The sequence below is a fragment of the Hermetia illucens genome, chromosome 5 (assembly GCF_905115235.1).
Source record: "Hermetia illucens chromosome 5, iHerIll2.2.curated.20191125, whole genome shotgun sequence".
Classification (NCBI taxonomy): domain Eukaryota; kingdom Metazoa; phylum Arthropoda; class Insecta; order Diptera; family Stratiomyidae; genus Hermetia; species Hermetia illucens.
The window spans coordinates 33,952,197-33,977,598 of NC_051853.1; the positions used below are offsets into that span (position 1 = coordinate 33,952,197).

The window sequence follows — 25,402 nt, forward strand, 5'->3', positions numbered from 1 at the left end:
ATGGGGATTGGTCGTCATACTCGTAAATTCAGTTTTATTTAGATTTGACCTGACACCGCGTTACATGAGGCGATCATTCCATTTTTGGACACGTTACTCGAGATCATTTTATTAGATGCTACGAAAACATCATCTGCATATAGCAGTGTATAGGGCTCTGTACGTTGGATGTCCCGTGTGACGGTGTCCATAACAAGAACAAAGAGGAGTGGCGAGAGGGCGCTTCCTTGAACACCAACAGAGACACGAAGCGGTTTGATACATCCGCCCCACTTCGAACTTTACTTTTCGGATCGTGGTAGAGCAATGGAACCCAGCGCATGAATTCTTCTGGTACTAAGAATTGTCGTAAAATATACCAGATGAGTTCATGTGGCACACGGTCAAACACTTTCTCCAGATCCAGAACTGCAATGTAATGAGGGCGATGTTTCTTACGGTGTTTCTCCATGAGTAACCGCGCAGCGTGTATTGTATCAGTAGTTCCGCAGTTCTTGACGAATCCGGCTTGATTCACGGTTATTTCAACGATTTCGCGAATAAGGTTGTCAAGAATGCATTCAAAAATCTCCATGGTACGGGAAAGTAACCAAATCGGACGGTAATTTGAACATTCTGTTGGACTACCTTTCTTTTTCCATATTGGAACAGTAGTACTTTCTTGCTAGTCAGATGGTATTCTACCTTTCTGAATAACCCGGTTAGAAAATTCACTCAGTTACAGTGTTGGGTCCCAGCTCTTCGCTTTCCAGAACTCAGATGCGATGTCATCAGGTCCTGTTGCTTTTTCCGATTTCATTCGTTTTACTGCCTCCTCGACTTCAGTTGCTCTGACAGGTGGAACTGCTCCAAATGTCGGCAAAAATTGTGGAAGTGGAGGATGAGCAAATTCTTCAGTTGAAATCTGTTCGAAGTGTTCTCGCCATCTATCCGTTACGGCTCGTCCGTTGGTAAGCAAAGTACCGTTCTTGTCATTAACACAACAGAAATGTTCGATATCCTGTGTGCGTTCGTTTCGACTTTTGGCAAGTCAATACAGATTTCTCTCGCCATCCCGAGTGTCCAGTTTATAGTAAAGATTTTTATAATGATCCGCTCGGGTGACAGCGATCACTTTCTTTCCTTCCCGGCTGATATTCTCATAAATTTGCCAATTTGTCAGCGTTTTATCGTCAAGAAACTTGTAGTAGAGGCGTTTCTTTTCGCGGAACTTAATTTTAACATCGTTATTCCAAAGCCTCGGTTGGATTTAACATAGTGGAATAACTCCAACTATACTTTATTTATCTCTTTCCCTTATCTCAGTATTTCTTTTTTGTTTTACTGAGGATAGTACAAAGTACGTTGCCTCAAACCCTCCTCCTTTACCAGGGCTTGGGAGCAGCATACTAAGTTAATATCTTGGCGGAGTTTAATAGATTATTAATTTGAATGGCCATAAGAAATTGTGGTAGGACACACTGCCCAGTTGACGGCGGTTTGCCTGACCTTTGTGCTAAACACTTTGTGATAGAGGCTTTGCGCTCAAAGTTGGCGAGGAGACAGGTGGGGCAACAAACATGTTTGCTGGGTCAAAACCAAATGGCGAGAGGAGAACCCCCAAGCACTGGCAAGCGTGCAGTTGCCCTGTACAACTCGGGTGCCGCATTCCTTACTTACAGCAGAGGTGTCAGATAGGCGGCACATCCACTGGCATGAATGCAGAGCCTATATTCAATATACCGACATGCTCTTTGTGTACGAGGATAGGAGTTCTTTCTTTGGATGTTCCCTCTCTAAGATTTTATAATTAATGGGTTGATGGTTACTCGCGTCTATTACGGTTATGTCTGCCCGCTTGCCTCTATTCACAGAAGATGAATCTTAAGAAACACTGCTGCACTAGGTTGTTGCAGAGATCAAATTTGTTTAGTGATCTAGCATTCCAAGATCCAGGAGCATAGTCAGTCATACTTTTGTGTGGTCGTTTCCGAGGACCGAGGCTGTTCATCCTGTCTCTGTACATGATATTTATTTTTTTCGGTGAAAGACGGGTTGTAAGCTCATGACTCCGAACCCCTAAACTGGTGGACCAGGCTGATTGCTGTAGACCCCCTTGTCGAAAGAATGTGATCAGATAGAATGTAGTATGGTGGAGTTATTCTAACTTAGTTGGGCGTCCAACTGTACCTTTTCTCGCTATCCTCAGTCCATAGTATTAAATACGTTGCTTGAAACCCTGCTCTTTTACCTGGGCTTGGGACCAGTGTGCTATTTACATAACCTGGCGAAGTTTTTAAAACCTAATCTCGCTATTTTTCTTCGCGGTCCATTCATACACCTTTTAGCTGACTAACTCTATTGGTTTTAACACAAACAACACAACATAAAATTACAAAAAAAGGCACTACGAAAATACTCTCCATTAAAAATAATACACGTTTGGTTCTTTATCCTTCGTTGTCGCGACCTCCCGTATCTCATTAATGAACACACTACGATTCCTTTCTAAACCCATTTTTATTCTGACAAACAGGAGAAAATAAGAAGACTCAAGTAATACAAGTACTGCAAATAGCTGAAGCTCCTGTGCCCAGCCTTTCTCTGACCAAAAATTGAACGTTAATGCCTCGGTATGTGTTACCATTAGGGTCGTGAGACGAAAACCCGAGTCTGGAAGTCATGCAAAACCTTCACAGGTTTTAGCTCAATTAACTAAATTTCGTTAGAGACTATACTCCCTGGTCCCTCTAAGGAATCTCGGGGTGCTGTGGGTATCATCCCCTTTCCATCGCCTCCCGATGGGCTTAGGAAAAAAAACGATCCAGCATTTGTTGCTAGTATGAACGGCGATTTCCACTTCTATCAGCTGTAACAACGAATTCAAGAAAATTCGGTTGTTTTTCATTTCCAGCAAGTTATATATGTGACTGAGAAATTCGCTGTTGCCTCTGTTCGACCGCTAACGCGTGTGGAAAGAAACGTGTACACAGCTTCCTCTATTTCAAATCGTTCCTAATTATGTATAACCATGGTCTTTGATGTTCCAGTTAAGTTATCTATCACTCTACAGCTCACATTGCGTGGTCCATTAACAAGCCTACGAATTTACGGATGTTTTTGTTACTCTTCGTGACGCAAGGCCGCCCACTCCTTCGTCGTCTTCAACCTGCTCTCTACTTTTGGCAAGCTAACAAATACAATCGAAAAATAATATCATGAGACAGATTCCCTTTGTCAGTACGAGATTTTCTAAAAAAAATGGAAATTTTTTATAAAATACATATTCAAATTATAAGTCTACTTAAGTTTCACTTTATAAAAAATTTATATATTTATTTCTCCAATCATAATACATTTGGTATATTTCATTTTGTCAACCGATATGTCACCGATTTCAAACAGTTATTAAAAGAAATTTAACTGAAAATGTGAATTCAAGGAATCATGCAGGCTGTGGTCCAGAAAGCGCATCAATTAACATCTTCTCACATTCGTTTATCTTGGCAAGATTGTTAACTTTAGCCTGGAACGATTTGCCTTTTCCGTTGCCTTTTCCATCCAATAATTCTAAAAACTCAGCACTAATTTTCTTTATTATCTCCTCATCGCCCTTAAGTACCATATGCCCTTTTCCCGTAGTATCACCAACGGTCATGAAATAGAAAATATCGTCAGGGGCGTTTCGTAAAAATGTGCTTATAAAATCAGGTTCAATCCCATCACGACGGTGTAAAGAGAAAAACTTAGGTTTTGACTCCAAACTCCGCAATTTTGAAGCCTCAGCCACAGCAAAATCCTTCAATAACTGCAAGAAAGCTTTCTGTTTGGACTTTTGATTAGACTGTAGTTTCTCAATTAGGTCAATATGGGATGATGGCCCGCCTCTGTAAATTAAATGGAAAATTTAGATTAAAATCGATTTTGCAGTACTTCAAGCAAAAATGAATAGAGAGAAAGCTTCCTTTAGGGACTATTAATGTATGTAGAATGTAAGAGAATACGTCTAGCAGTTAGTCCCCTTTTAAAAGTGGTGTTTGCTAGCCAAATTTTCCCTGAACAGTTCGGGAATCAATCACAAAACAGGCAAACACCAATTGCTTTCAAAATAAGGGATAATATATAAATGTAAAATTTTACCTCAAAATATTATTCATTTGCATTTCTCTACCGTAGCATTCTCCTAATTTCTTTATAACTCGATTTCCAACCAAAAAATGAACTAGCACCTTTCCTTTAGTCTTCTCTGCATGCAGGAGCTTTATCGCTTGTAACTGTGATAAATTTCGAACATGGGTTCCACAACACATATTACTTTCGACACCTTCTATGTTGACCACACGAACAGGGCCAACATGATCAGCGGGTAAGCCACGAGGTGCTCGTATATCTTGAAACTGTAATCCTTTTTCCACTGTCGTTACCTCCACAGTAACTGCCCTTCCTTCGAAAATCAATTCGTTGGCAATTCGTTCTATACGGTCCATATTTTCCTTCGTTACATCTTTAACAGCCAAATCAATATAGGACGTCTCGTTCCCAAGCCACCACGATTGAGTTTCAAAACCAAACTCACGGCTAAAAAGGGCTGTTATTAGATGCTGTCCTGAATGCTGTTGCATATGATCCATACGACGTGGCCAATCCACTATTTGTTTAACTTTCTGACCAATTTGGAAAGGTTCGGTCATTTCCACAAAATGTACAGCTTCAGATCCAACCCTTATGACACTTTTCACTGGTTTGCCATCCAATGTGCCATAATCGAATGGCTGTGGATTGATACGATAAATTAAAATTTTTTTTTTCTTAGAAAATAAACGAATAAAGTTACCTGACCACCCCCTTCAGGGAAAAGAATTGTATCATCAAGTATCACTTTGTACTCGGTTTCTTTAGAATCCTCGGCGGTTTTTACAGGTTCACAGGAAACAACTTTTCCTACAAACTGTTAAAAAAATAGATAACAAGTTGTGTTCGATGGTATTCTATTTGAACCTAGATACTTACCTCCTTTAGGAAGCTATCTTCTTGACATTTAAACACCATTGTTCCGTCTTATTATTGATAATGCTGTAAAAAATACAGATATCTTTCAGATGAAAAAAAATTATCGTTGGATCTTCTTATATGAAAAAGGCTCACGTTTTTTTTTTTCATTTTGATCTTATCAATATATGAATTAGGACACCTTTACACAAACCCATTAGATTTTGTGGCTGTTCATCCGGCAGATCCCTTAAAAGCTACATGCAACATGCAAGTCCATCTGTGAATAATATCTAGATTGCCAAGTATTGTCCTTGCTGATAAAACCCTATTTATTGGTATGGCACAGGGAGCTTATTGCACTAATTTTCGTTATCTCAGGTCCATTCGTCAAAATGTCTTTTTCAATCCAGTATAGGAAACAATGACAAAGAAAGGGACAGACGTTCTAAAGGAGAGGCTTTTAAAGCCTCACATCAAAAGGGAATCCATTCACTTAGAAAACTTAATGATAGCGCCTCGAACGTAATCAAACACAAGAATAAAAAAACTGGTAAACTTGTGGGCATATACAAAATGAAAAAAATCAGACCTTCAGTCCCTGAAGGAACTAAGAGCCGGAAGAAGAGCTGTACAAATGAGGTTTGTATTTTTTCGGTTCCGGAAAGATTATGACTGATAAGCCTATAGAACCAGAACAAACGAAACACAAACATCTACGACGCAATCAGGATTCGAGATCGAGAAGCTAACACTATCCATTATGGTATAGGTCTCATGGAGACAGTGTGGATTGATACCCGCAATGGAATATAAAAACTATTACCAAAGCATTCAACCTCCATATTGGTGATCGTTGAGAATGGTTTGCTAATGACAAAATGTAAACGAAGAATGAAATAGGCGAGTCTCTTGCGCCTACAAAAAAGGGACAAATTATACCAACTGGTTCTCCAGTTGGCGACTGGGTGGGGTTGACAAGCGACGAAAGGAACCTTGGGCTGTATTGATTTTGCAACGACGGATCCGGCAACCAAAGTAGACAAACGATTTGCGATTTTTCTCATGGGCCCTGCACCCTGTATATAAGAGGAACTGCTAAAAAGCTAGTCGATACTCTATCCCAATATAAGGCTGATGCCGCAACGCTACAAGACATGCGCCCGACAGAGATCGGTTTCCTGGAAAAGAGTCACTATGTACCCCATATATTATAGCGGCCATCCAGTAAACCATGTGGTCGGAGTAGGTTTTCTAGTCAGCCAAAAAAATAAAACCTGCTATTATCGAAATTTTGTTTAGAAATTCAGGGATTCCTAAGTCCGCCATACACTTAATGGCAGACCGGACCAGTTGGAAAGCAACATGCTTTCGCGGTTGTGGTTCACGGAACCCTCGTTCTTGGGCAAGCACCCAAGGTGCAAAATTTAAGAATTGCGATATTATCGGCTTTAAAAACATAAGGAAACTACTATGCACTCTGCGATTACCAGGCGTATTCACGAGAAGGAAACATTCTACGAGGCAGTGAGACGAACACTCGACGACTGCTGCAGGTATGATATCAAAATCATACTTGAAGAGTTTTACAGCAAAATAGGAAGGGGACCTGTATTCAAGCGATACGGTGGCTCCCATAGCTTCCATAAATGAAATGGTCATTGGAAATACCACATACAAAAGTGGGCCTCTCCAGACGAGACCATCTTCAACCAAATTGACGTAGCAATCGAATGCCGCCACCTCTCAGTTTTGATGAAGATCAAAATAAATATACAGGCCGGCCAACGAAAATTCGGATTACTATCTGGTTGGCATGATGCGAATCCCCTCTCACAATCAAAACCCGTAGTAATACCTCCCAAATACCTACAAGGAGAAAATGGATGCCGCAATAATCGCAGCTAATAGTGGTCTTCGAAATCTTAACAGCCCACCTGAAGAGCATTATCATAGAAAAGTCGCAAAAAAAGGAATGAATGTAACAACAGAATTGAAAAATTTTGTATACCAGGAAATAAAGCAATCTTTAAAAACACGGGTCACACGCAAGAACTTATCACGGACACGAACGTATCACACAAAGAAGCGACCGCTTAGCCTGACAAGATAAAGAGGCACCTCTGATTTCCTACCATATAGGCATATTTGGGCAATAGGTTGGGTATTTTGATGAACTACCCAACAACCAGAATATCGGCTAGTTGGAGGTCCCGCCAACGGAAAACGATGATCAAATGCTTCCACTACCAATCATGAAAGAAATGTGCAATTCATCGCCTTAAGAATCATTGCCGATGAAATCACATCCGAACTGGTTGAATATGGAGGCAACCAACCACACCAAGAGGTTCATCAACTTAATTTGCTAGGCCGAATAGCCCATACGCCCGAAACTTCATCGGCCCATACCATACCCATACCCCCAGGCAAATTAGATTTGGAATGAGGCCTATTATAGTATTACCAGGATAACACTATACACGACCATAAGAAAATTCAGTATCACGACTGATGTGAAAGGAGTAACTAGGCTGACCCTGACCAATGTGCGAGGCCAGATTAAAGCAGGGGATCACTCTCGAGACTATTCACCATCAACAATGGTCTAAAACAAGGAAATGCCTTATTATGCTTCCTTTTTGATTTTACCCTGGAAAAAGTGATCCGTGAAGCTGACGTAAATCTGAGAGGCACCATGCTCTTCAAGTGCACTCAACTACGCTAACGGTATCGAAATTATGGGAAAAACAACCCAACCCAAACTGTCTTCATTCAGATCGAGCAGGCGATGATCAGCCCGAGATCTTGGACTGCATATTAATAAAAGCAAAACGAAATTCATGGTAGCAACATCAGCAATAACAATGAAAGAAAAAATCACATCAAATAGGCACTTATTACATATTATTCTGTTAAGGGAAAGTCGCACCGCGTCCTTGAAGAACTATTGTGCCCTTTGTACTGGTTATAGTCTACCTATTGATCATAGTATCTCAAGTAGGCCTGTAACCGTTAGGAACTTTAGTATGTTCGCCACTTCCAGATGTTTCAGCTTTGCATCTGGTATTAAGTGTTCTCCCAGATGCCTCGACCTACTTTGCACAAGTGCTGGACACTGTCCCAGGACGTGTATATAGAGGTTTCGTCCTCCTCACAAAACCTGCAGGCAGCGTCCGTTGATATCCCTAGCTTGCCTAGGTGATAGTTTAGCCGACAATGACCAGTGCGAATTCCCACTATTATTCGGAGGTTCTTTTTGGTGAGGTTTAAGCAATGCTTTGTGCGCATGGGTTCGTATCCCCCAATAAGCACCCTGGACTGCTCCATCCCTGGTAGGCCCGCCCAATATAGTTCCTTCAACCGTTTCTCTTCATTTCTTAGATTCATAGCCATGAAACCGCTTCCGATTCCACAGAAGGGTTCTAGCCCGTGTAAAGGCGTCCCTGCTCCCTTCTTGGCTAGTTCGTCCGCTGCCTCGTTGCCTTCCAACCCAGCATGGCCTGGAACCCAAAGTATCCAGACCTTATTGGACGAGCCGAGTGTATTCAGTCTCTCAAGGCATTTCCATACCAGTTTAGAGTTTACCTGGTTGGACCAAGTGCCTTGCTCGCTGCCTGGCTATCGGTGAGAATAGCTATGTTCTGCCCCCTGTAGTTCCTTTCCAGATTAAAGGAGGCACATTTGTCTATGGCGTATATTTCCGCCTGGAATATGCTAGTGTACCTGCTCATTGGCTCAAAGTACATTTTCCTTGGACCAATGACACCGGCACCCGCTCCCTCTGCTGTGAGGGATCCGTCAGTGCACCAAGTAATCAGTTGCTGGTTTAAGCCGTATGTCACGCCACGCTCTCCCAGTTTGCCTTGTTACTCCAACATGTTTCAAACTTCTTATCGAAGTGAAACCTCGTTGTCATGTTATCCCTCGGTATCAGTAATTCGGGATACCGCCTAGAAGGAATATCAATCTTCCTTCGATTTAGGCAGCTCCTCGCCTCACTCATACTACCGGCCATCCTGAATATTGATCTCCTTGCCTGCATCTGTATGTGCAGATGGAGAGGGGTTAATCCCAGAAGGACCTCCAGGGATGCCGTTGGGCATGTCCTCATTGCCCCACTGATACACACGCAAGCCAGCCTTTGGAGCTTTTATAATTCCCTGGCTTGTGTGCTGAGTTCGGTTCTTTCTGCCCAGATTACCGCTCCATAGGTAATCATTGGCCTTACTATTGCAGTATATATCCAAAGTAGTATCTTCGGGCTGCAACCCCATTTTTTTCCTGCTATGGATCTGCAAGTCATCAGAGCCCTCGTGGCTTTCCGACATGTGTCTGCCAGAGTAATTTTTGGTCTAGCGAAATTCCCAAAGATTTGACCTATGTTTCTCGTTTCATCTCCATATCATGTAATGTTATGGCTCTCAGGTGATCAAGCTTACGCCTCCTAGTGAATGGTACTATGATGATTTTGACTGGGCTGATCCGCAGTCCTACCTTCCTGCACCAGGCACTAGTAATCCTTAGTCCAGTTTGGATTATATCACATAGGGTATCTTCATATTTGCCCCTACAGATTAAAACAATGTCGTCAGCGTAACCCTGGACTTGTATGCCAATATTTGTTAACACGTCCAGGAGTTTATCCACTACCATACTCCACATCAGCGGCGATATTACCCCACCCTGTGGACAGCCTTGAGTGGTGTTCATGACAATAGAATTTGACCTGTCGGTACTTCTATTTGCCTGCTTTCTAGCATTTTGCCCATCCAGAATGCCAGAATGTTTCCCACTCCTTTGCGGCTCAGGGCATCTTGTATCTCTGTGTGCGATGTGTTGTCGAATGCTCCTTCGATATCCAAAAATGCGCACAGTGCAATTTCTTTTGTTTCTATGACATACCGTAATACCTGTCAGCTGATACAGAGCAGTTTCACTTGACCGTCCTGCCCGGTAAGCGTGCTGACAATGATGTAGGGGATTACGCTTTAGAACGTTAGTTCTAATATAGTTGTCTATGACCTTCTCCACCGTTTTGAGTACGAACGATGTTAGGCAAATTGGTCTGAAAGATTTAGGGTGAAAGGATCCTTTTTACCCGCTTTCGGAATAAAGACCACTTTTGCCCGTCTCCATGCCCTTGGTATGTATACCAGTGCTATGCTCCCCTTACCACCCTCAGAAGAGACTCTAAGATAATTCCTAGGCCTCTCGGGATAAGTGCTGGGAAAATGCCATCTACTCCGGGAGATTTCAGTGGTTTAAAAGTTCCCACTGCCCATCTTAGCCTAGCTTCTGACTGAATGGGGTTTGTGATAGATCAACCGTAATGCCTCTAAGGAAAAAGAAGAGGTAGTTGTAGCTACATAATGAGCATCCCCTATTTACCCAGCATTATTTTATGATAATTATGAGGGAAAAAAAGGAAATGACAATGGGAAAAATTTATTTCAGTTCTGTGGAAAGCGAAAAAGTATTAAAATACAGTTAAGGTTGGCACCAAACTTTTCTTCCAAACACAACCCATAAGACCTGCAATCCTTTTTATTATCCAGCCTCTTTGTTCTTTCCGAAACTGATTTTTAGACAATGCGTTTTCTTCCATTATATATGCCCACATAACATTTTCACGGCTCTTCTAAAAATTACAATTGAGGGATTTACCCACTAAGATCCTGTCAGTGTCAATCTGTTTCCCACTAAATCTAAACATATTTTTTTACATTTGGAAATCTTTATTTTTAGATGCATAAATTAAATAAAAAATAGTGGCTTGTCTAGAATAAGTTGAAATTCATTATGAAGAAATCAAAGTATACAATTTGTGATCAAGAAAAAGAACATGAAATCAAAAAAATTCTATATGAGATTGCACATGATTTGAAAACGCATTTCCATTACGAAAAATCTGAGTTAACGTATCAAAGACATGAAGCCAAATTGCTTTTAGAACTCGCTGAACGATATAAGATTTTGCATAAGTATTACTTCACTTGTTTTTATGATTCAAGATATTAAGGTTCTTCCTTCCAGTGCTGCTCCCGGTGTTCATTTGTATCCAGATTCAGCGACTAATCGCATGACATATGAACTGGAGAATAAGTGGTATGCACATGTGGTCAATATCCGTCGATCAAAGTAAGCTCCTGGTACCTTCACTAGAAATTGCTCCTCTATTTTCATTTTCAGCAAAAAAATTTCTGAATCACTGGAGTATGTCCAGCCTCTTTACAAACTTCTAGACGAAAAGGTCCGAAAGCTTGATTGGCTTACAAGCAGTGAAACAATCACCGGAGATTATAACGTAAAACCGCTTCAAGAGTACCTCTGCACAGTCAGCGACTTAAAACGAGATTTTCAAAGAAGAGTAATTGATCGACAGGTGGTTCAGGATATGTTCAATATCCTGTTTGGAATAACCGTGGAAGTATATGTAGATCTTCTCGAACATCAGGAAGAATTTAGTGACATTTTTGCCAAAGCGGTATTTTTCTCTGAGATAATGAATGTATAGATGTGTCGTCGATTGCATGTATAGTGTATCCTTACACTATAAAAAAGTAATAGTGTAAAAAAAAATATTTTGTGGCTAGGTTTAAGGGAAATTGACCTGCGCAACTTATAAAAAAAGTTTATTAACAGCTTATAGAATGTAATTAATTATCGAAAATATAGTACGAGAGCTCATAATCGGTTTTATCCTCCGCATCTTGCATCTTGAAATAGACTGAAACTATTCAATGCTCGAATGTATACAGTGTGAGTCACCGTCATCGTTCGCAGTTCACTGAAATGCACTGGAACTCCCCCACGACTTCCGGACACGCCGACACCCCTCCTCTACTGTTTTGCGCCAAGTGCTTTTAGGTCGATCCACTTCATTGAATTTCACTGCATGGCATAGCCAGCAATGCAATTGTCGCCCGTTCTTAATGTGCCACCTATCCACTGCCACTTCCGCCTTCCGATCACTTCGACTACGGATGGCAGGAACGAGCGCCGAAAAAGTTCTTTGTTTGAAAAAGGATCAGATCAGCGTACTTCGATGATATTTCGCAGACAGGAGTTCACGAAGGGTTAGAGTTTTCGAGTGACAATGGTACTTGCATATAGCAACACAGAAAGAAAACTAGCACAGAACAGTCTCAACTTGGTTTTGGTATTCAACGCTTCTAATGCGCCTGACGACATCCAGTTCGGCGCTACCATCGACAGAAACCACGCTTCCTAGATATATAAATTTATCGACGCCTTCAATACTCTGCCCATTAATGCACATAGGGAGAGTGGAATGCTTCGTCAAACTGAGAACCTTGGTTTTTTTGGTGTTTATCTTCTGTTTAACTCTATTTACCTCGCTTTTCCAACCAGAACCATTGGACTAAGGTCCATGACCCAGTTAGAGAACAAACAAATGTCATCAACGTAACCGAGGTGTTCGAGGAAAAATGTCATCGTCCATTGAACTCCTCTGGACAAGGCAATTGAAATTTTACCTCGATACAACCCGTGACATCTTGCGCCATCATATGTCGCTCTGGAATGCCTCTCTTGCGTAGACTACGTCAGATCCACTCCTTGTTCACGCTGTCCAAAGCTTTCTTGAAATCGATGAAAAGCAAGTGAAGCGAACATCTAAACTCTGCACACTGTTCCAAGATATACCGAAGACTATTAATGTGGTCTGCGTATGAGTATCCGAAATGGAAACCAGCCTGCTTTCTGCCGATCAAGCTTCCGAGGTATTCGTTGATGCGTTCCAGGATTATTTCAACTAGCTTTACGACGGCAGGGAGCAGGCAAATACCCCTCCAACTGTCTTCCTCATAACGGGTACCCTTCATTGCAAATTCAGCGATAATCCCCTTTTTCAAACCTTTGCGAAAGGTATCGGATTCACAGGGTTTCCGTACGAGTGGAAGTAGCAGATCTGTAGAAACTACAACGGCTTTACTCCGTTTAAGTCATGATTTTTCCTCTACCTGGACTAATAGTCTGTAACTGCATGTTACAGTGACTAATCATTGCATCAACAATAGGCGGAACTTTACCCAATGTGATACGGTTAAGAACCGTGGTGAAGTGTTCCTTCCGTCTCTTCAGTTGCTTGTCATCATAGATAAGGAATCGACTGTCAACGTCCTTCACAGGACCATCGTAAGGTTTGGGACCACATAAAAATTCTTTTGTGATGAGGTACTAAAAAATAAAATATAACTTCTCGAGATTTCGCACGGTGTCGAAGTCCGAGCGCATCACTAGTAACGACAATAGAGCTTTTAATCCCTCTCATTCATCAATCCGCTGCCACGATTCCGCAATCAGTCAGATCTTATGACGCCCCTTCGGAACATGACCGACGATCTGCGTAGCACCCGGGAAAAGAATCTTTCTAATGGCGGCCCTGTGCTCATTGATATTCTCATCCGGATTACTCAGCGAGAAGCGAAAGTAAGCGACCATTAGATGATGATCTCTTTCGCGGCTGATGTAAGCGCCAATCTTGTTACGTATATTCAGGAGACATCTCCCAAATCTACTGCTGATCGCAAAGTTGTCTATCTGATTGTTCGTACGCTGTTGGTCAGTGCTCGAAAAATACGTCCCCAATAACGAGGCAGTGGAAGCTGCGGAAATCCGTAAACCTTCCATCATTATCGTTATGGTCGCTAAGACTGTACTTCCCCATCACATGTCCGAGCAAGGTGTTGATATTCAAATCACCCACCACGATCACAATGTCGCCTTTAGGAAACCTCCCCTAAGCTGCGTAGATTCACCCGTAGAAAGTATTTTTCTCCACTATATCAGAAGTCTCTGTTGGTGCATTGCACTGTACAATTGTAATACTGCTTAACCTAGACGGACGGTCTTACAGTCAGAAACCCAGTTCAAGGGAGCACGACTTGCGACAGCCGTCAGAAACAACCCAACACCGGACCCGTGGCTGCTACCATTTGGCTTACCAGAATAAAAAAACAACCTTGACGCGAGAGGGAGAGGATTACTCTTCAGAGTCCTGTAATCTTAATTCTTTTAGACCAAGAATCTCCAACTTATGTTGTTGGAATTTTCATTATAGTTGGAGAAATTTGGACCTTCAATACCGTTATCAAGGAACGTTAAAACGTTCGAGAAACCAATAATAAATCGTTTTCGTCGCATTATCCGAGAAGACATTCCGTCAAGTATTTTTTGCTCGAAATGAAACCTTCGCGAAGCCTATCGTCGATATAATTCAGCAGTTTTCCACTAACATTACAGTCCGAAGATTGTGGAGAGGTTTTGAATAGTTTCGAACAATTAAACACTACCAGATGCGTGTTTTTCACGCTTCATGTTTCGAGCCACTGTTTTCGCATATTTTGAAAGAGATTAGATTTTCGTCTGCTAGTTGTAGTCCAGACCGTTGGGACAACAAGCAGTAAGTATCCAGCGACTAATTCCTATGAACTAATACAGAAGCTGCAACGCATTGAAAGGATGGGTGAGGACGATTTGATGGTATCGTGACACGATTCGACGTGAAGGCATTGTTTCCAAACACGCCAGTGAAAGGGTCAATTTTCGAACTCGAAAGATATCTGAGTCACTTTGGATCTGACCCGGAATGGAGAAGAAAAGTTCGAATTTATGCAAACTGTGCCAGGCTCTGTATGAACGAAAATTAGTTTACGTTTCGGTATAGGTTCTACAAAATCATTTCGGAAGTAGCGATGGGGAACCCCCTCTCGCCATTACTGAAACTTTCATGACGTCAATCGAAGAAAAAATAAGAGTCGAGAGGAATAATGCCTAAAGTATGGTTTAGGTATGTAGTGGACATATTTGCGATTGTTAGAGGAGACTATATCGACAAAGTCATCTTCTCGATAAAAAAGATTCATCATAAAATCAAGTTTACACTACTCTTCCTAGCGTCAACTCTAGCGAGAAGCGTGAGTTCAAAATATACCGCAAGCCAACAGCAACACAGAGAACGATACCAGCAACTTCACACCATACATTTTTTCAAAAAATGCCAAACAATAACTGCATAATTTACTGACTGATCACTTACCCTCTTTCAGAATACGGTTTCAATAAGTAACGAGAGCATATTATTGGCACCGCTATTAAGAATGGGTAGAATCCTTAGACTATTGAGAAGCTGCTTGAAAGGAAAACCAAGCAACACAATAGTTATGCCCATACAACACTATTTTCGTATCATAAGGAAGCCACCACGAGGCGGATAAGTATCCCGTATTCCAACCTATTCAACATCAGGAATTGGTTAAAAAAGTTTCTACTGGAAGTTGTAAATTCAAGTCGATCGTCCACCTTGCGGAGTTTACTAGGGAGCGTCAAGAATCCTTTGGCAACGGAGGAAAAAAGCGGCATCCACCGAATATATTCAGCGATTGTAATAAAATATATATGGGACAGACTTAACGCCCGATAACGACTACATTCAATGAACACATCGAGGAAACGGTAAGTAGTGTCCGGAAACAAAAGTCGTGCAAAAGATCATCAGTTGCAGCGCACATAGTCGAAGAAGGTCATATCATCCAACAAGCTATTGCGTCATGCAAACCCCTTGGACTCTTGGAATAATTTAGAAATTTTGAAAGAAAATGCGACGTGATTATTAAACACGGATTCAGATAATTGGCCCTCGAAACTAATAAGATCCGCCGCGGTAATTAGTTTAAAAGTAATTAGGTAATCAGTGAAAAACTATCAAAGAATGTTATAATCGCATAAAGTATAAAAGAATCTTATAATGTACTGAAGAAGGGGGTTATGTCGCTCCCAAAATATATGTATATATGCTCAAAACAAAAGATTGTAGCTTGGGAATAGCTACTCCTTGTCTACTAATTTTATATCTTGAATGTTAGCAAGCAATCTAAGTACATGTTCCTTGTCTTCCCCGTAATAGCCAACCCCCCACCGTTAAACATTTTTCTTGCGCAGTTTTTTTCGCTATTCCATTGCCTTTCCCGCTTAACTTCACATGCCGATAACTCGAGGTTTTGCCCAATAAATTGCGACCGAAGAATCATCATCATCATCAACGGCGCAACAACCGGTATCTGGTCTAGGCCTGCCTTAATAAGGAACTTCAGACATCCCAGTTTTGTGCCGAGGTCCATCAATTCGATATCACTAAAAGCTGTCTGGCGTCCTGGCCTACGCCGCCACTCCATCTTGGGCAGGGTCTGCCTCGCCATCTTTTTCTACCATAGATATTGCCCTTATAGACTTTCCGGCTGGGATCATCCTCATCCATACGGATTAAGTGACCCACCCACCGTAACTTATTAAGCCGGATTTTATCCACAACCGAACGGTCATGGTATTGCTCATAGATTTCATCGTTATGTAGGCTACGGAATCGTCCATCTTCAAGTAGGGGGCCAAAAATTCTTCGGAGGATTCTTCTCTTAAACGCGACCAAGAGTTCACATACATGAGGACTGGCAAGATCATTGCCTTGTACAGTAAGAGCTTTGACCCTGTGGTGAGACGTTTCGAGCAGAACAGTTTTTGTAAGCTGAAATAGCTTCTGTTGGCTGACAACAACCGTGCGCGGATTTCATCATCGCAACTAATATCGGTTGTGATTTTCGACCCTAGATAGGAGAAATTATCAACGGTCTTAAAGTTGTAGTCTCCTATCTTTATTCTTCCCGTTTGACAAGAGCGGTTTAATGTTGTTGGTGGGTTGGTTTTCGATACTGACGTTGCCCTCATATATTTTGTCTTGCCTTCATTGATATGTAGCCAGAGATCTCGCACTGCCTGCTCGATCTGGATGAAGGCACGGACCGAAGAATGAAGGCTTAAATTCTGCCTACTTAAAGTCAGTTGGCCCAAAACACAATAGCACGATCCTTTGACTGACTTAGCCCGCGTTTTGAATGCACCTAACGACAGGTCACCTCCGACGAAATACAACCAAACTCTCGAAGTTTCAATCGTAAATCATAATAGGCTAATTTCACAAAATTTCGGAATAACACAATAGAATCAAAGCATGGACTATTTAAATACCTGAGTAAAAATAAACTGGTTCCTTAGCTCACGGAATCGCCTCTAATTCCACCTGATTTATGAAGAATCGAGAAAAGGTCTACCCACAATTAGGGAGATTTTTTCAAAACGTTAGATGTTCAGAAATATGAAACTTACTTCGGATATTAACTGATAAGTGGATGACCTGTTCCCTTCTACTGCGAATTCTACTGCAATCGCCGGAATGCTGGCGAAATTAGGACGATTTCGGTGCACCTGCCAAATGTATCCCATACGAGTGCACTTAAGGTTAGGAATCCCCGAAAATACTATTCTCAATCAAAACAAACGTGACATAACTTTCCAATGATTATTCCAGTTGGAAATTGAACAGCTGATCATGTCCATATCAGCCGTCACATTTTCAAGTCTATTGGCGGTGCTCGGTTTAATTTACATTTTTAACAATTTTAGGTTTTTTAAATAAATTACTATCGATCTTGAGTCGTCATTTACGTGTTTAAAGTTCGCCTTCCGGTTGCCACTATGACTGTACCATTTACACGGTGCGATTACGAGTTGTGCAAGAAATCGCACGGTGTTCTTTATAAAATCGCTCACGAACTCAAGACGATGTACAATCTCCAGGAGGAAGAATTTAAATACCAGAAAGGACAAGCTAAGAAGCTTTGGAACTTAGCCCAACGATACCAGATATTAGAGAAGTTTGTCGCGGTTGGAAGCGCATCAAATATGTTGTTCTAACTCAAATATTACCTTTCAGAGGAGCCCCAGGGGTATCCATTTATCCTGATATTGCGGTAAATATGGTTAAGTGTGCAATGAGGACTGAAATGAACGAAATTATCAATAACATTCACACGTCCAAGTAAGTAATGCGAGTTTTTCCTATGCTTTAAAAATATGCGATATCCTTTTTTCCAGTGAGAAAATGAGGGACGCTATCAAGTTGCTAACGCCTCTTTACGGGGAACTCGATGCGATCGTGAAGGAAATTGACTGGACCGCGGACGGAGGCATGATCAAGGGAGATGAGATGTTCAAACCGTTGGCGTATTACATTCAGAGCGTTTCCGACTGGAGGAAATCTTTTAAGCGGCTTGTAACCGAGAATCAAGTCCTGGAGGATCTGTTAGACATTGAATTTTGTTGTACGGTTGAGGCATACTTATCACATCTTGATTTGCGAGAAGGAAGCAGGGACTTGTTTGCCAAGGAAATGTGCTTCGTTGAGTTGATGTATCCGAAATAGTGCAAAAGAGGAGACGAGTATGCATAAATAAATTGGCTGTGATAGTGTAACTAATTTGTCAATGAAGAAAACAATTTATTAGGATTGATTATTTTGAAGATCTGATTAATATAAAGAGAAAATGCTTCCGAGTGTGGTTGCACAAATTTCCTCGGTTTTAATGATAATAAATGATATTGCTCTGATTGCAATGTTTAACCTATTGTACGTGTTTAAGTAACGTAAGAGCCACGTTCCGATCGCGCTAATGGAACCGTAAAATTCGGGACAAGAGTTTTTTATGATCGCGAGGGAAAATCACGACAGATAACATCCTCAATCAACGCTTCTCCTGCTTCAGATGTGCTGGATATTCGCAGCCTTCTTTTACATCCTCCATAAAAAAGAGGATTACAGATGCGTAACTTATGAGTGTGTCAACTTAAATATGCGACTCAGTGAGTTAATTTATGTGAGTGGTCACAAAAAAACAAATCGACACAAAGGAGTCAGCGATATCGAACCGCTTCAATTGAATATTAATATTGCATATGCAGAAGTATTTTATGTATGAATGTCCAAAGTACGACTTTATGCTTTGCGCATTTGTTTGTCGAAATGATTGATCCAATAATACATTTTTGCAGTACGTGTATATGCAAATATATTTTTATTTGTACCGTTTGTGATGTTTTTCGTAAAAAAATGAAATTTTTTTATGTCGTCTGGACTCTGGTTTATACCTCAAATTCCTCTGAGATTTTACCTTGATGCAGCACGTCACACTTGGCGCTATCATATCTCACTCTGACAATAACGATTCCTTCCTTCGGAATGCCCCTGCCGCATAGAACACGACAGATACACCCCCTGGTCACGCAGTCAAAAGCTTTTTCAAAGTCGAGCAGGTGAAGCGATGATCTAAACTCCCGATTTAGGGGGGAAACCAGCTTGTTCTGTCGGCCAAAGTTCCGTAGATTTCCAAGACGTTCTTTGATGCCCGCCCTGCGTCATACTTAGGAAAGGAAGAACTTCACGGTATGTAATAGGATTAAGAACAGTGGTGAGGTGCTTCTTCCAGCTACTCGTCATCGTGAGAATAGTCGATCGTTAATGTCCTTCGCAGGCATTTTTGATTGCGGCTTAGGCTGTACTGATCGTTATTTTCTGGCAGGTTACTAGGGATATGTGCCGTCCGATCAGCAAGGCAGCTCTCCCACTGTCGAGCGACAGCTGGATCATGCAAACGGTCAATGTTTGACTTTGGAGTACAATAGTGCTGAGTCTTTTATATCGCCTCTATGGGTGAGTCGACTCATCAAAAAGAGTGCCACCCCTGTATACCAAAATCTACACAATCGAAGACAAACAAAATAAATAAAATCATAAAAAGGAAAAAAAGACAGAAAAACGGTAACAAAAAAATATGATGATATACAAATAATCAAATAAAACTAAAGAAAAATAATTTAAAAAACCGTTAACTTTTCCTGAAAATCGAAAGTCTAGGTTCCCCCGGATCGTAAGCCCAAATTCAGTAATATATCAACTTAACCCTCCTTCATAAAAAGTGAACTGTTCGTCTTCTTCCCCACAAGTCGCGTAGCCTCCCCTTAACAAATTCTTTTACTGGCGATCCGTCCGCCATGTAGGGGGTCAAACATTTTTCGGAGGATTCTTCTCTCGAACGCGGCCAAGAGTTCGCAAGTTTCCGAGGAATACATGAGGACTGGCAAGATCATAGTCTTTTACAGTAAGAGCTTTGACCCTATGGTGAGACGTTTCGAGCGGAACAGTTTTTGTAAGCTGAAATAGGCTCTGTTGGCTGCCAACAACCGTGCGCGGATTTTATCATCGTAGCTATTATCGGTTGTGATTTTCGACCCTAGATAGGAGAAATTGTCAACGGTCTCAAAGTTGTAATCTCTCTCTTTTGTATAATTATTGAAAAAAATGGTGAAAATTGAAGTATTTTCTTTGGACTTTTGATTATTTTCACTTGCATTAAGATTGACATTCTTAAAAAATAAGTTAGCAATGTAAAGTTAAAACCTTTCTGGGCCTCGACAAAAATTGGAGTCGTTACACGTGCTGCAGTTAAAGAACTCTAGTTAAGACCTTCATCGGACTAATGCTGAATAAATTTGTTATTTTTGCCTTAAATTATTTTCAAAAAAAATCTCAAAAATGATTCGGAATACGATTTTTGAAAATTTGATTGAATTCCAAATAATTTTTCCCATTAAAAATCCCAAAAAAATTACGTGAAAACCAGCCGTTTCATGTGATTTCCTCCTTAATTCGAAGGGTCCCTTTTTCTGCTCCTCTTTCGCAGAATTCACACAGAAACAAGCGATATTCTCTATTTTACGGCCTAATGATGCCAAGGAAGGCCAAAGGCCGCACCTTCTAAAAATCTAAGACAGGAGAAACATCAATTGCGACTGTGATCCGTCGTGGATCTTCCCTCTCGATTGATGACACTTGGTCTTGGACTTTCTGACATCACGTGAGATATTCTCTTTGTTGTATTATATTTCAGGCTCTAGTGCAGTACCACACATCGGGTCAGAGACAGTGAAGGACCCTTCATAATCCCGAGCCTGGCTAGGACAAAGACGTGACAGCGCATGTTGACGACACATTTCAGTGAACCTTCACTGTTAATTTTGTCATTTCTTTAGATTTTTTTGATAATGAATTCCGTTAACGGAAGTTGCAGTCTGCGCTAGAAGAACTATTGTCCCGCTTTTACTAGTAATAGTGTATTAATTAGCTATAATATGTCAGGCAAGTCTATAGCTGACAAGAATTTCAATATATTTCCTACTTTCAATTCTTTCAACTTAGCATTTGGTGTTAACTATTCTCCCGGGTGCCTCAACCTAATTTGTACAGGTGCCGGACACTGTCCCAAAACATGTATAGAGGTTCCGTTTCTCTCAGCACCGAATCTATAGATGGTGTTCGTAAATATTCTTAGCTTTCCCAGGTGACAGTCGGCAAGTCAGCAGTGACCAGTGAGTATTCTATGATCCTGAGGCTTGGGAAGCAATCCTTAGCCCGCTTTTGTTCGTATCGCCCCATAAGCAACCCCAACTGCTCTATTCCTGGCAAGTTCGCCTAGTGTAGTTCCCTCAGCCGTCCTTCATTTTTCAATGCCGCAGCCATGAACCCATTTCCGATTCCATTAAAGGCTTCTGATCCGTGTAGAAGCGTCCCTGCTCGTTTCCTGGCGAGTTCGTCTGCCGCCTTTGCTTTCTAACCCAACATGACCTGGAACCCAGAGTATCCAGACCTTATTGTGCGAGTCAAGGGTGTTCAGTGTCACAAGCATTCTCCTACCAGTTTGGAGTTCACCTGGTTTAGACCTAAGTAATGTTATGCCCCCTACAGTTCCTTTGGAGGTTCAAGTAGTACACCAGTCTATCGCATATATTTCCGCCTGGAATATACTAGGGTGCTTATCCATTAGCTCAAAGTACGTTTCCCCTGGACCAATGATCCTGGCGCCTACTCCCTCTGTTGCGAAGGATCTCTTAGTGTACCAGGTAATCATTTACTGGTTTAAACCCCGTTCTCCCAGTTTGCTCTGGGTAACTCTGCCCTCTTACTTTGTAAAACTTAGTCAAATCTGACAATCTATCACCATCTCGCAATCTCTTTAATCATTACAAAGTTTGAAATTTTTCGTAGAACTGCCTGTCGACTTTCTCATGGAACTCTCATGGACTTTACGTTATTTAGTGTCAGTGTTTAGTACCTACGCAATCTGAGGAGTATTACTGGTCCTCCCATAAGCTGGAGATCTTCAAACTAATCTGAAAGAGAACCTACTTTTAAGATGACTGCAACCATCGAGCTGACAGTGATACAAAACCTGTCATCACCCAAGTCCTCAAATAGATTGAAAATAAAACCAATATCATTTGTACAAAAAAACAGGCAAACGTACATTTCTTCCATTTTTTATAAGAATCATTATCGGTTATAAGCAAAAATCTCAGTAGAATGAATTATAAGAATCTATTTTGCTACTTTGTGGTCTTTTCTCAGAATTCCTTGCACATTTTAAGTTTCGTGGAGGTATTTTTTCAATAAATACGGCGAATTTCGCTTCGATGTGTTCTGTGAATTCTTTCTTCGCTTGGCGGTAGTAAAAGTTTATGCATGAGTGGTATCTACGTACGTACGTCGCTAACACTAAAGGACATGTATAACAAAACGAAAATCTCTCTAATATTAGTTACATTACTTTTAACACCTGATTCTTCCTCCTTTTATATATAACACGGGCTGTCTTCCTGGAACGAAGACAAATTAATTCGTGCCTTGCTCTCTGCACTTCACCTCATCGTCTTAATGTGTATCGAATTTCTTGTTTTAAATAAAAAAAGTTACTCCTTCATCTAAACGCTCTCACGCAGTCTTAAATTAAGATGATTTTTGCACACGGCCTCTAGTCGTCGGATCCCGCCGATCGCTTGACTTTCCTCTGTTTGGGGCTTTGTGATTGCTTAGCCTTTGGCGAGGTTTTAGGGGAAGTCTTGTTGCTTGGGGATTTCTCTGCAAGGGAAAGAAATTGGTGAGATTTAGGAACGTTGGAGCAACGAGAAGTATTCAGGGATGACTTACGGAGTTGCCTCAAGGTCTCAGCCGGGAGCCAGTCGTAGTCTACATTGCTATTGTTGGCTGTTCCCGTTTCGATTTGCTTGCGAGGAGCTGCTGTGCGTTTCCTCTTGCCAACTGACCCAACCAGGAACTGTTGTCCCAAGACGAGTAGCAAGACAACAATACCAGCCAGAGTGATGTAGAGGAAGAAAGTTTCTCCGTCGAGTCCCTCGTCGATTTCAATGATTTGCACAGTCTCGTTGAAGACGGCTTCTGAGAATTGGGCGCCGTTTGAGTCGCGGTAGTTCAAGGCAATGTTCAGTCCAAATGGACGGCCAGCGAACGTCTCTGATGGCATGAATGAGTACGAGACTGTGGCTTCATGACCTGATTTCACTTCACGGTTGTATGGGATGGCGGAGAAATTCTGGATGTAGTAGTTGAAGTCCATTGGGTAACGGAAAGAGGCCTCGACGCTATCGATAACAAATTCATTCTCGCCCTTGTTGTTGAACCCTACGAGGAACTCCACAGGTTGTCCGCCTGGCAATTCAAACTGGGAGCCTGGGGTATACAAAGGTTTCGTGAACAACAAATACGTGTCCGCATCGGGCGAAGTTGTTGTCTCTGACTCCTCTTCCGCTTCAGCATCGTCCCCAACTACTCCGCCGTCTTCACTGTCAACCTCAACGTCGTCTTCTACTTCATCTTCTGCGAAGGCGAAGAGTTTATTTTCTGCAACAAAAATGAATGAAAATCCGTAAGATTATTGTATCCAACCGGAATTTACGGCAGATGAAAGAGTCTTATTGGAGGAAGGGCGGTCCTTGCAGTGGCGAAGATCAGATAAACCTCCTAAAATGGTCAACTGCCCCTGCCACGTATTTGACGTTAGCGGTCAAAAAAACCATCTACCGCCACTAGACAAATTAGAAAGTTTTTCCACACTTACGGTTTGAAAATGTACAAATAATGGTCGGCAAAACCAGCAGAACGAATAACACGATTTTCCGCATCTTTATTTACGGCAACTACACTAGTTGAAAGGCAATGCACTGAATGATAGTCGAGCTAGATCCTTCACACTCGCGCCGAATGTGTTTCGTTGGCACCTCACCGAAACTTTCACTTCCAAAATCTCGAACTGCACAACACCGCCGCAACCTTTCAAAATGAGCTCCGGCCACTGACAAATCTCGTTACGTGGAGCCGCGTTTTGTGTAGACTTCAGTGAGGTAAGCTTTCGTGGACGAACGTCGAATGCTAGTGGGTGCGTTTAATGTGGCTAATGGTATGGAGATATTTTCTATTGAGGGTGGAGAGCGTTTGAAGTTATTTATGATTTGGAATTTAAGTATATTTGTTTGTCTTAAGTTGACAATAAACACATAAAACAGAAGGAAACGAATTGCATGGAAAACTGAACTTAGATTTTTTTTGCCACATTTTAAACAGTGGGAAAAATTTGAAATTTCTTCGTATAATTTCTTAAGGGATAAACAAGAAAAACTATTTCCTTGGGGATAGTCCAAAAACTAACCTAAACAATAGACTTTAAACAATTCCTAAAAAACATAAGATAATAATATGAGAGCTCTGATCTTATAAACGCAGACCTTTTATTGTGAGTTCTGGCAAAATATCGGAAAACGAATGAATACTCAAGATTAGCTATTGGGCCAGGGAGACGGAGTTGTACGAACGTAAGTAGCAGTGATTCTGTTGGTGGTTTTGAAATTTAATAAATATAAATTTGGAACTCCTAAAATTAAAAAACATGTATTTTGAAAAAATGTTTATTACTGTTGACTGTTTATTATGAACCATTGTTAGGCGTTCTTCTGATGCTGGTCCCGTAAATAATAACCAAAAGAACTGTCTAAGTGATTTTATAACGTTCGGAATACATGGAGATTAAATGGGGTAGGAGCATTTAAAATTTTTTAACTTCTATTAAATCCGCTTATTCATATAAAGCTAATGAACGTACTTCGTAATATCCATTTATGCGAGGAAAGGACCATAAAAGTCTTGTCTTCATCAAGATGGCGCTGTAGCGGACTAGGGCATACACTACTCCTCTCAATTGGCGACATTCTTCTCAAAAATCCAATGGAAGAAAAAGTGTGCGAAACGAAATACTGGGCGAAGAATTGCTGAAGAAGTTGGAAAAACAACTGAACATAAGAAAAAAGTCATGCAGTACATGAAATTAGCTTCCCTGTATGAAATTCATCGTGGGGGGCTACTAGGCGAAATTCCTCTGAGCAAACTGGAAAAGAAAGAACTAATACCACTTTTTTTTCCTTGCTGCTGTCAGGATTCCAACTGAGATCGCGAGAGAGCTCTGGTGGCTATCAGTATTAAAATACAGCTTAGGAGCGTACAAGTAGCAATAAGCCTGATCTGGATGCAATCTCGAGACTTTTAAATCCCATCCAGCGTATCAACTCACCGTTGTTTCGGCCGGTCTTTTGGTCGTTTACCATTGACTTTGATGTTCAGACCAATCCTGGCAAGTGAAATCTCGTTAGCGCGAATTACGTGACCATACCATCGAAGAGG

The 25,402-nt window shown here is 41.3% G+C and overlaps 4 protein-coding genes across 6 annotated transcripts; 2 read left to right on the forward strand and 2 right to left on the reverse strand.

Moving 5' to 3' along the window:
• Positions 1–3,288: 3,288 nt before the first annotated feature.
• LOC119656911 (alanyl-tRNA editing protein Aarsd1-B) lies at positions 3,289–17,293 on the reverse strand. 2 transcript variants are annotated; one of them, XM_038063602.1, is made up of 5 exons: positions 17,152–17,293; positions 4,990–5,052; positions 4,814–4,927; positions 4,120–4,751; positions 3,289–3,866 (listed from the first exon to the last, which is right to left on the reverse strand). In XM_038063602.1, the coding sequence occupies exons 2-5, from the start codon at positions 5,026–5,028 to the stop codon at positions 3,425–3,427; spliced, it is 1,227 nt and encodes a 408-aa protein (XP_037919530.1). In that variant the 5' UTR covers positions 5,029–5,052; positions 17,152–17,293; the 3' UTR covers positions 3,289–3,424. The 2 variants fall into 2 exon arrangements, with proteins under 2 accessions (XP_037919530.1, XP_037919531.1); XM_038063603.1 differs by lacking the exon at positions 17,152–17,293 and adding an exon at positions 17,014–17,098.
• Positions 10,639–11,507, forward strand: LOC119656912. 2 transcript variants are annotated; one of them, XM_038063604.1, is made up of 3 exons: positions 10,639–10,952; positions 11,005–11,109; positions 11,161–11,507. In XM_038063604.1, the coding sequence occupies exons 1-3, from the start codon at positions 10,771–10,773 to the stop codon at positions 11,483–11,485; spliced, it is 612 nt and encodes a 203-aa protein (XP_037919532.1). In that variant the 5' UTR covers positions 10,639–10,770; the 3' UTR covers positions 11,486–11,507. The 2 variants fall into 2 exon arrangements, with proteins under 2 accessions (XP_037919532.1, XP_037919533.1); XM_038063605.1 differs by having other exon boundaries at positions 11,005–11,076.
• A 120-nt stretch (positions 17,294–17,413) lies between the features above and the next one.
• Positions 17,414–18,450, forward strand: LOC119656914. The gene is made up of 3 exons (XM_038063606.1): positions 17,414–17,699; positions 17,759–17,863; positions 17,920–18,450. Exons 1-3 carry the CDS (start codon positions 17,521–17,523, stop codon positions 18,245–18,247), a joined length of 612 nt encoding a protein of 203 aa, XP_037919534.1. The 5' UTR covers positions 17,414–17,520; the 3' UTR covers positions 18,248–18,450.
• A 3,704-nt stretch (positions 18,451–22,154) lies between these two features.
• On the reverse strand, positions 22,155–24,038 carry LOC119657501 (translocon-associated protein subunit alpha). The gene is made up of 3 exons (XM_038064435.1): positions 23,790–24,038; positions 22,862–23,572; positions 22,155–22,792 (listed from the first exon to the last, which is right to left on the reverse strand). The coding sequence occupies exons 1-3, from the start codon at positions 23,851–23,853 to the stop codon at positions 22,686–22,688; spliced, it is 882 nt and encodes a 293-aa protein (XP_037920363.1). The 5' UTR covers positions 23,854–24,038; the 3' UTR covers positions 22,155–22,685.
• Positions 24,039–25,402: the final 1,364 nt, after the last annotated feature.

Bases quoted from the DNA above. Each gene is read 5' to 3' on its own strand.
- LOC119656914 (XM_038063606.1), top strand. From the start codon at position 17,521: ATGACTGTACCATTTACACGGTGCGATTACGAGTTGTGCAAGAAATCG. The intron at 17,700-17,758 runs GTTTGTCGCGGT...ATTACCTTTCAG, and splicing joins CGATACCAGATATTAGAGAA to AGGAGCCCCAGGGGTATCCA. The intron at 17,864-17,919 runs GTAAGTAATGCG...CCTTTTTTCCAG, and splicing joins AATAACATTCACACGTCCAA to TGAGAAAATGAGGGACGCTA.
- LOC119656912 (XM_038063604.1), top strand. From the start codon at position 10,771: ATGAAGAAATCAAAGTATACAATTTGTGATCAAGAAAAAGAACATGAA. The intron at 10,953-11,004 runs GTATTACTTCAC...TCTTCCTTCCAG, and splicing joins CGATATAAGATTTTGCATAA to TGCTGCTCCCGGTGTTCATT. The intron at 11,110-11,160 runs GTAAGCTCCTGG...TTTCATTTTCAG, and splicing joins GTCAATATCCGTCGATCAAA to CAAAAAAATTTCTGAATCAC.
- LOC119657501 (XM_038064435.1), bottom strand. From the start codon at position 23,853: ATGCGGAAAATCGTGTTATTCGTTCTGCTGGTTTTGCCGACCATTATT. The intron at 23,573-23,789 runs GTAAGTGTGGAA...TTTTTGTTGCAG, and splicing joins TATTTGTACATTTTCAAACC to AAAATAAACTCTTCGCCTTC. The intron at 22,793-22,861 runs GTAAGTCATCCC...TTTCCCTTGCAG, and splicing joins TGAGACCTTGAGGCAACTCC to AGAAATCCCCAAGCAACAAG.
- LOC119656911 (XM_038063602.1), bottom strand. From the start codon at position 5,028: ATGGTGTTTAAATGTCAAGAAGATAGCTTCCTAAAGGAG. The intron at 4,928-4,989 runs GTAAGTATCTAG...TTTTTTTAACAG, and splicing joins AAGATAGCTTCCTAAAGGAG to TTTGTAGGAAAAGTTGTTTC. The intron at 3,867-4,119 runs GTAAAATTTTAC...TTTAATTTACAG, and splicing joins CAAATGAATAATATTTTGAG to AGGCGGGCCATCATCCCATA.